Raw genomic sequence first — 10885 nt, forward strand, 5'->3', positions numbered from 1 at the left:
GTGTGAAATTGTTGTTCATACTAAGTGCATTGTTTGTAAGTGTTGTCTTCTCGTGGTTTGTAATAGCCATTCCAAAAAAAAGGTTCGGAGTGAAAGGGCTGCGCAAAGTAAGTGGTTTCTTTTAAGTGATATCCCAAACACTTTCGTCAGTAAAGCAATCCACAAAGAAATGATGGGCTTGTTTTAATATAAGAACGTATTTTCATGAACTGAACTATTGTTAATAACGAAAAAATATTGCAAAATTCTACCTAACGTAATTGTGGCATTAGATTTTATAAGATAAAAATTATAAGATATAAAAAAAAGGTATAAAAATTAAATTTCAGCAAACCGCAATAACGTTTCAACGAATTTCACTAACTACGCCAACTATGACTAGTTTTGCATTTATAAAATAAACAAGAAACCGTTTGAATTGATATCTTATCTTATCACTGCTACGGACCGTTTTAATTCGCTGCACTTAATAAGCGTCGAACGTCAAGAAAAACGTTTTTCCCGCCTAGATAAGCAGTAAAGTGGTCGCATTTTATAATATTAGCTAGAAAATTATAGTAAATGCTACAATAGCTTTCGTAATATTAATTGAACCTAATCTGATTTTGACAAATATGTATTTTATGATGTGACCAGAGAGTCTCAGTTCTAAAGCACTACGGCTTTGATTTTATTAACCAATAAAGCACACTGGCATATCACAGTGCAAGAAAGCACCTCATCGATTTAAAAAATTTCTCCTAATGAAGCCTAGGACTCAAGCGATCGACGGCATTTACATCCAGCACCTGCCGAAGACGATGAGTCATCGTGGCTAGTAGATGGACGTGGATGGTAGATGGACGATCAACCCGATTCAGCTTTCTTTGTTGAACAGAACGTTCCAATGCAATATACATTTACAAAGAAGTACGATAAGAAGATCAAACCAGTTTCCCCGGGAATAAAGGAAACACGGGCCAATTTACAGGACGCATCCCATGAGCATTTGTGAAGCATGTGTCATACAATATATCAGACTAGTGTAATAAAAAAAGATGATTACTTTTCATGATTTGATATTTCCTATATTAACCGAGACAGCCCGGGATAAGGCTATTTGCGGCTGTTGGGAGGAAATGCCTTTCAGCTCACAAAAAATTATCCAAACCAAACACGGCCTGCCCGTTCTTAAATAATTAACAATAACAATAACGATATTTACTATATTGTTTAAAAATTCTTTCGTAAAACCAACTGTATTAAACTAGCATCCAACCATCAGCCATCAGAAGAAATAGCGTATTAGAAACAATTTTTCCGTTCCAGTAATCCTTTCGATTGAACACAGCTGGCAACGCAGGCAGTATATTTTATTGTTGTTGCGGTAATGCTATTCAGGTCCAGTATGAGATTTAATTCGCTTAGAAGAATGTGACATTTAAATCAAGAGCAAAGATAGTTTACGCTACGAAAATGAAGTTGCCCTTCCGATTCGAATTCCCATTTCAGTTGCTTGCTGTTGGATAAAAAAGTGGTGCTATTGACGTAGAAATTAAATAACACGTGTGATTGTTCTGAGAAATTTGTATTTTATCTACAACAAAAACGTTTTGTATCTTAAGTGTAATTAAATATTATAACGCATTATTTAATGACATAGTTACGCTGTATTAAAATATATAGGATGTGTTTGATACGGTTTTGTAATGGCTTTCTTGCACAATGGGCACTTTTTTTTCATGTGCAAAGAATAGGTGAGGCACTGTTTGCAAAAAATATGCCCACAAAAAGTCGATAGGGCTGGACGACTAGCTAACGATTCGAAACATATCGGGCAACTAAGAACCACCGTCGATTGCTGCGACTCATCTTGTGGACTCTCTGTGACAGTAGTTTTCGAGAAAGTCGTTGCCGCAGAAGGAGATGAAATATCAACAAAGTTACCTAACATTTCCGTTTGTCTGCGATTGGAATTCCGATTTCGGTTGGTTCTGGAGCGACGACGGGTTTGTATAGTATTAGTTGGACTTTCATCGTCGGAGGATAGTATTAAAATAGAATCCGGGATGTTTAATAGTTCTATCTCAGCTGAGTCAGGTAACGAGGAAAGATTGATAATATCAGAACGATCTGCTATGGTATCATCGCCGAGGGTTATAATCGATGGAAGGTTATCAATATTTGAGTATGTTTGTCTGTTGTTACCAATATTAGAATCTGTTTCAAACAGCACGTAGGATACAGTAGAATCGCTGGCTGAATCACTGGTTATATTATTATCCGGCTCCGGTGACGATGCTAACAATCCGATATGCCTTTCGGATGAGTTATTGCGACCGACAACACTGTCTGCTTCTTCATCGACAACATAGCTATCCTCGCTCTGCATATTTTGGTGATTAGTCTGGTTATGGGTATTGATTATGTTTGAAGCTGCAGTCGAGTAACCGCGATTGCGAATCAAGCTCAGCCAGTTATCCACTTCGTCAATTATGTTACTCATGGAAGATCCTATTGCGAGGATATTTTCGATGGTATTATCCGAGTTTGAATTAGCCATAGCTGAAATAAAACTCACTTGTAATACTGTTTACCACACTGCAACGTTAAATATGCTTTTGAATACTCACGTTTGAATACAATGAGCAAATGTCTGCAATGGCGGGTATTTCAATGGTTATTGGATCAGATTCTTAAACTTCGGTAAACATAGCTTTGACAATTCAAGCTCGACAGACATAGACAAAAAACATAACAATCATTCATATAGCACTATTTTTTTTTTGCAAATTTTCACTTTTTCAGATTATGTGAAAAAATGTTATGGGAATTGGGGAAATGATGGAAAGATATTCAATATTTGTGTTGATAAGTGAATTTTACACCATGGTCAAAATTAAAGTATAGCAGCTCTCAAGCAATTTCCCAGACAATAAATAAAAGTTACTGAACTTCATGAAAGTAACTAGAATGTTTCAATGTAACATACATATATTTTTAACAAATTCATCAAATAACATGCAAATATGAATATGTAGCCTATTTACGGCCATGACTGTAGTACAACAGAAACGTCAAATCATACGATATGTCAAAAAGTCTCATTCGGTACTGTCAAAAAGCTTCAAAAATATTCGTTTGATATTTTTCTTAGCTTTGATTTTAATTTGACAGCAATCCGAGAGGTATTAATTTATTAATCATATACTTTTCGAGTAAGCGGAACCAAAAGATATTCCACCTGTTTAGAAATGAAATTAATAATACGATTGCTGTTTTTATCGACTTGCAAAGGAAATTTAATCATATGTTGTCATTTGTTTAAATAGAACAGTAAAAAGTACGATAGAATTTCTTCAATTTTTTTTATTTTCTCAAGCAATAAATTAGTTTTCTAAATTCAAACATAAAATGAAACAAACTGCCAAAATAAGAGGCAATAAAAATAAATGATTTGTTTGTAGGTTACGAGTAGAGAAGTGTAGTGGTTTAATATGAACCAGGGGCTCAATCGACAGTATAAATTTGATCAACGCAAATTAACCAACGCGTCAATCATTACTGGACTGAATTTTTTCGATATTCGATTGATTCGATAAAACGAAGCTCAAAAGCTATCTTTTAATTTGTATTGATAGCGCCATGATAGTACGCATCTTGGCCCGAGCAAACCGGACACACTCGCCGGAATGCAGCATGAGTCAGTGCGCCCATCGTAACCCGGAGCTAGCCATCGCCACTTTTCACCCGAAAGGTAAAACTATTGCATAAGCTTGCTCATGAGAAGCGATACAAACGAGAAAAGACCCAAGCAATGGATAGTATAACTGACCGATGACAAATTCACAGACAGAAAGCAGATCACTCGGAAGATCAGCCTGCATGCTTCGAAATAACGTAACTGTTGGCTTTTGCAACCAACACACGTGCTATACAAGTGTGGAAAATCGACCGCATTAGACATTGGCCAACGCAACGCATGATCATGTACGGGAACGTTTTTCTCTCCCGTAAAGATCTGCATCTGTTGATTTCTATCTCTTTAATGGTGAAAATGAAACGGAAAACTGCTCCCTGAAACTGACTGCAGTCGCCACCGAAGTCGCTGCTTTCCGTTGAGCTGCTTCCCGGATTCCGTTGAGAAAATCAACAAAGTTTAGCTGCTCGTACAAACACATTGTCAACAGTACGGGCAAAAGCACAAACAATTGCGGGAACAATATACGGTCGAGGTCGTGCACGAACAATGCACAAAAAGGCACTTTTTTGCCTGGCGAACACTATGGTTCCGCGATTTTCCCGAGTCTCAACAAAGGTGATTGAGCTCCAACGCATTCGCGACACACTACCAACGAGAAATGTATGAAATTTCTCTAGGTTTCCATTAAAAGTGTCTCTTATAATCCCTTGAAAGGCGATAGATGCAGTTGTAAAGTTGATTGGTCATAAATTGCTTCATGAAAAGACACATTTTCACGATTTCAACATACGTTGCGATCAAGACATTTAATCAATACGTCTTGAAGGATTCAAACATGGGGAATCTACCAAAACAGCTTTCTTCATCAACTGAGACAATAAACGAAGAAAATTTGGTTTGATAATGTGTGTTTGATGTTCAAAAATTTGCAAATGACAATAATTTGCAATGGATCAATAATTTGCAGATGACTGCATCTAAATGTCCTAAATTCATCGAAACAAATTTTACACGCGAATGTTGTGTAAGAGGGTACAAAAACACTCTTAAAGAGAAGTCCTTTAGACACCATTTCCGATATTACGATTCTAAACACGAATTTCTGCTTTACCCCGTTGTGGTTGTTTGCCTAAACCGTTGTTTTTTTTTACAGAACATCCACCCCAAGACGAGTTCATCGTCGCCGTCATCGTTTTCTGTGGCGAAATGTGAATATTTGAATGTGCTGTGTGTCCCGATGGAAACCTGTTTGTGAACGTGTTAATCAGATCCGCAAATTTGGGCCGGAGCAAAGTGTGACCGCAGGCAAGTAGTGGAAGGTCTGGAAGCGAGTAGAAATGAAGAAAAGTGTTTCCTAGTCGCGCGTGTTGAGGTGTTTGATTTTTTCGCTTTTTCTGCCCTCCTCGACTCGGTGGTGTAGAATTCTGTGTCTTAGTGCCGTTACACCAGTAACTTTGCATAAAAATTATTCCACGCAAAGTATCGCATAGTGTTAGCTTATATGCAGAAACAACTCGGGGGTGTTTCGCCTCCAACAGAAAGCTTTTTTTCTGATACAAGTTAGCTACAAGCTCTGCGTTTGGCATTGACGGGAGTAGAAGTCGCGTGTAGTGATTTGATATTGTGCACCTTAAGAGTGTTCTGGAACGCATTCATATACAACGTAGTGCAAGGAATACAAACCCTCGAACAGACAACAGCCAGCTTCTTTCATTCACCGGAATTCATCGACAGGATTGATCATCTTTTTGAATAGTTTATTGTTGAAAGTTCATCAAATTCCTAAAAATGGGGTAAGTGTTTCAATTTTGTTTCACAAATTTATTATAAAGCCATTCCAAAACACTTTAAAGATAACTTCGGATATAAGCTCTAATATGCATATATGACCAACAAATCTTGATTTCTTATTCTATTAATACCGTAAGTGGTAAACCAGAATAAGGCAATTTAACCTCCACAGTATGTTCCGTTCGATAAATGCACACAGCACCTCGATACTTAGCGGTTTTTTTTGGTTGATTGACTTGTGAGTTAGATAGAATATGGTGGTGTTGAATCGAACACTCAATCTTCAGAGGCGCGTTTAAACAACGAGACGCGTTTGAATCGCCATGAGAAACACTGGTGGGAGATGGCGAACGAATTGCTCGCTATGTGAAGCTCGCTTACAAGGTTTCCAAGGCGTTGTAATGAAAAAGAAATTTGTCCCACAGCCGTTCGCCACGTCGGTAGGTTGTGCTCAAACGCGTTCGACGTCCTTCATGGCGACTGACATAGATTTCAAGGTGAACTGAACGAGAACGGTTCGTTTCCTTTGGCGTTTTGTAAAACACAGATGGAATTCTTTGACTCTTGCGTTGATATGCCAGCGGTGTCGGCATCACATTGATTCCTTTGGAAGGCAGTGCACGAACTTAGAACTACACAGAACTTACAAGGTATTTTGAGCAAAACGGTTTTTTGTCTGTAGATTCTTCTAGGTCAAAGCAAACAGCTTTTTATCAGGCCTGCAATGCACAGTAATAGCTTGAAACCTGTTCGAAATACGAAATGTAACCCACCACAAAAGGGTACTGCAAAGCCAGTGTCCAGCAGCACACCCAAAAACGCTTTCTATGCTAATAAACGGTCAAAACCTACCCGAGGGACACGGCTTTTTTTTCCGCACAGCAAAGCGTACACATGAGAAGAAATGTGCCAAGTGGAAACCCCTTACCGTTTTCGAGAGCTTTTAGCAACACGAGCAAATGAGTCCGTTGGGGCCTGGCTCAGAATCTACGGCGGAAGAAATTTCGTACCATATGTCTCTGCCCACGAGCCCACCTACGACATGCGTGCGTCATGTCCCAAAACCTGTTCCTGTTCCACCAATCTGGCACATGTTCTGGAGCGGCAGATTGTCCGATCGATGCCGTTAACTATCGATCGGAACCACCAGAGCCGCTCTCTCTCTCTCTCTGCCAGAGGTCAGGACGATTCGGTTACGAATCGAAGAAAACAACACAAAGATCAACCATTTTCTAGTGGATTCCCCCTAGTTTCCAAATCGCAACCGGTTCTGTTGGGCATCACTTTCAAAAGTGGGACAGCCCAAACGCAACCAAACGGTGATTAAAACTTGATCTTGTTTTTCGCCCATTCCACCGTCGGTACAGCAGAATGGACGCTCGAAAATCCCCGTCGAGAAGAAACGGTTCCGTGCCTGCGGATCGATCATACGGGCGACTTTGACCTTCTCCTTTGTGACGCGGAGCCTGAAGGCGCTCGAGGGTAGCTGCTGTTGATTTTTTTTTGTATATAAATCCACCACCCTGACTGCCGTGCACCTCCGGAGGTCAGAGCGCAGAAACCGGATTCCTGGTTTCTGGTTCGCTGTGACATCAGGCTCCTCGTGTCTACTGTGTGCTGTGGTTGGCCACTCTACTGGCACGCTAAAAATGCATCGTAGGCGTTGTGTCACGACGGTGCATTCGTGCTGATGCATCGCTCGTGAGCAGAAACCGTCCTAGCTGACGCACCATCGCATTAGCTTTATTAGGCAGTTTATAGCCTTCGAACTGAACAAGTGAAAGTACGAACGCGTGGATATACGGGATAGGTGCTAAAATGCATAACCATGATTGACATCTTAGGAAGGTTTCGAATAATCGATGGGACGATAAGCATGCCATGACTCATTATAGGCGACAAAAGATGGATAAAAGTACATTATAAAGATAAAATACACAAAGGGTGTATGCATAGTATCTTTGCATGTATATCATTTACATGTGCGGTGCTTACCAAAAATGCTTATATACATGAATCCCTTCGATTGCGGCAATGTTGCAGCACGATTGCAATACTCGCAAAACTCGCTAACGAGGCTTGGAGCCCTTCATTACACTTGAAAAATCAAGGCGAAGAGATCAATTACCAACCAACAACAATACTTCACAAGCAGTCGTCATCGAGTCCTAATGCCTGCGTAATGTGTTCGTTGCTGGTTCATGATTGGATGGTACTCCAAATGGACTCATGTGGTCTTCCAAAAAGCGTGTCCTTCATTGTGCTGGTTCTTGCCCCTCTGTCTGGCATTGATCAACTTTTTTCCATGGAATGTAATTGATATGGTTTTTATATGCTAATGATCTCCTTTGCTTGTTAAATTGATCAGTGTTAAACGATCTGTTGGCAAACAAGTACGGATATTTTATTAAATGTATTTTAAATATCACCGTTTAATACGATTAAACATCAATTCATTATTCACTTCAAACATTTTTCTACGGTAATGTCAGTCAAATATGTTTGTTAAAATATTAAAATAATTTCTGGCAAACATGCAATTAAACTCTTGTGAATATTTTCGTGGCAGCTAATATTGGGTTGAATATATTTTCAATGTACAATTGTATTATAGATTTAATTAAGTTTTATTAATACTATTTTTGATTAATTATGTTTGTTGCATACTAATCCAACGTATAACTTTGGATAACACAACTTTTGGATGAGAACCAGTACGAATTCAAAAGCCAATGCGCCTCACGGTGACGGGGAAGCGTGTTGGAAAGTGAAATTTCTCACACGTGATTGAACCGTTTGAAGATGGCAGATACCGATTCCATTTACTTTCGATAAAAGGTCTTCTTTTGCCTTTTTCGCATGCAAACATAGTTACTGTCACGTTGGATTAACAAACGTGCGCGGAATGATTTGCAAAAACGTTTCATTTCCAAAATGTACGCATTCGTTTTGTTTAATTTTTCACGTTTATAAATGTCGCGAGTATGTTATGGAAAAGGTTTACCAATGATAAATGAATGTTTGTCTCTCAGTTAGCGTGTTGTGCAATATGCCGCCACTTATTGGACACGCTCGGTGATGCATTTTCCCTCGATCTGTCTTCATTTCCGGTCACATTAAGGTCCGGTGTCAAGTTTTCTGGTGCCGTCATTTTCATTGCCACACTAGCATATCCATGACTGTTAAAGGGCGCGCCACGGTAGTCTCGCAACGTCCACCGTTGATTAGTTGGCCGTTATTTGCTTCGTCACAGTTCCTTTGGCTCTCAATTGTGGTCACGTTTTACGACGAGCCTTTCACTAGGGTCGTTGCTTCATTTCTCTTGACGTTAAACAAAAACGATCCCAAGCGATTTGTCAGATGCAAAATAATGTCTAACATGGGCCCATTTGGCATTTCGACCAAACACTGTTTCTCACTTTCTTCTGCACTGATCCCGAACGGTCATCGAAATCTATCTTTGGGTAGATTTTTTTTCTCCTGTTTTTACCGGAGACAAAATTGACTCGCCGCTCTCCGTTACTTGACGAAAGCATTTATCATCTCGCAAAGCGAAGCTTTAGTCATCGAAATGTGTCCAACCAGTGGACAGGAAATGGATTCCGTAACTTTTGGATTCGTCATTGTGATGATTGCCACCATCAGCTGTATTTTGAAGAGAATTAATAGGAAAGGATTGTTTTTGAATTGCCCAAAGTAATGTAGATTCTTCAGTAGTTCATTTCTTTACGTCTTTAAATTTTCCTTTAATAATGATTTTGTTTTCCCGGCAGAGAAAAGTGCAGTCTGTTGCATATTTGCAATACATGTTGCATATCACCAGGCGCGTACAAAAAGTATACCTACCAGGCGCCTCCACGTATCAATCATGTTTTACACTATGCATTGGAACATTTACAAAGATTAGAAAGAAAGAGTGAATAATTCTATCTTTCTTAACTAGTACATTGTAAACAAGATTATTTTATTTAATCTTTAAATCACATAACAAAATAAAAGATTTTGGTTATATTTTTTTGTGTTTGCAAAATTACCACCATAGGATGCGCTAGGCATAGTACTGATTAGCGATACACTAACATCCATATTATGGGTTTCTTTCGATAAAGTATCTTGGAATCGTAAAACCCTAACTGTAAATTTTTATGACATTTACACATTTGACAAACAGTTGAGTGTTTTGGGAGAGGTTCGTCGCCTAGTCGCACACATAGGCATTGAAGTCTATCGATTCAACCGGTGTTTGCTGAAATAACAATCGCAGTGACATTTTCCTACCTAACATTTAAAAAAAACGCTCATCGCTGTCAGGAAAGTTCCATATTTTTCTGTTTGTTTGGGCTTTTGAGGGTTTGCCTTTCGGCGAGCATAAATTATGCAAATATGCATACAAAAAGACTCATCCGCGAGAGATCCACTCTGCCGATTATGCATCGATAAAAAAGCGTTGAAAATCTGAATCCACGCCAGCATCGCTACCGCAGCCATCGAACGAGCGTAATCATACGAGATTCGCTTACGGAAGCATTGGATCGAGCCTTAGCCTGCTTTCGACTGCGTTCACTGATTAGCTGCGGTCGATGAGAGTCTCGGGAACGAATGGAGGATCGCGTATGATGCAATCGCTATCTTTAACTGCTCGTGTACGGGCTTAGACGCATATATAGACAGCGCTAGGTGTGACGAAAGACGTGGTAATGAAAAATCTATCTCCCACACGAGAAAAAATTCAACTGCAGGTGGTACCACCGTGATCAAATAATTGAGCCAGTAGTATCAGTTTTCTATAATGCATTTATCGAAGATGCTGCATTACTCTCAAGTAATCTTTTGCTATACTTTATTTAATTAAAGTAATTCATATGATCATATTTATGCATAGATATGGAAGGGTTAAGTAGGGTCTGTAATAAAACAGGATTCTAATCAACTAAAAATGACAGTCGAGGAAGCACTCTACATATCATAATTTATATTGTATAATGTAAGCCTCATCATAAGCCACCTAATCAAGCACAGGGTACTCGATTACATTTCCGACGTTGGCCCTACCAATCATATCCAATGATAACAAAGAAATCATTGATATCAATGAATTGCACTGTGTTGTTATGCGTGATGGTAGACATTTCCAGTGAACCGTTCAAGATGCCTAACCCGCTTTCTTCTTTCCGTCGGGCTCAATTATTGCACGCGCTCAAATCAATCGATCGAAACAAGTGTCTTCGATGGATTTTGTGTCTTGTAGCATGTGAACCGCTAGTTCGTCGCCTTTTCCATGAGCTCGCCGCAAACGAAGCGCAACGACACTTTTCCTTCCGGTATCGAGACGTTTCATTTTGTCTTTTTCTTCCAGCGATCCTCATCTCGTGATGCATGTAGCGACATCAAGCGAGAAATGGTCAGTGAAAT

At 39.3% G+C, this 10885-nt stretch overlaps 1 protein-coding gene across 1 annotated transcript; it reads right to left on the bottom strand.

The window, feature by feature from the left end:
- Positions 1-1642: 1642 nt before the first annotated feature.
- On the bottom strand, positions 1643-2542 carry LOC128724566 (uncharacterized). Its single transcript, XM_053818289.1, has 2 exons — positions 2188-2542; positions 1643-1863 (listed from the first exon to the last, which is right to left on the bottom strand). The coding sequence occupies exons 1-2, from the start codon at positions 2540-2542 to the stop codon at positions 1643-1645; spliced, it is 576 nt and encodes a 191-aa protein (XP_053674264.1).
- Between the last annotated feature and the right edge of the window lie 8343 nt (positions 2543-10885).

Source organism: Anopheles nili, chromosome 3 (genome assembly GCF_943737925.1).
Source record: "Anopheles nili chromosome 3, idAnoNiliSN_F5_01, whole genome shotgun sequence".
Lineage (NCBI taxonomy): Eukaryota > Metazoa > Arthropoda > Insecta > Diptera > Culicidae > Anopheles > Anopheles nili.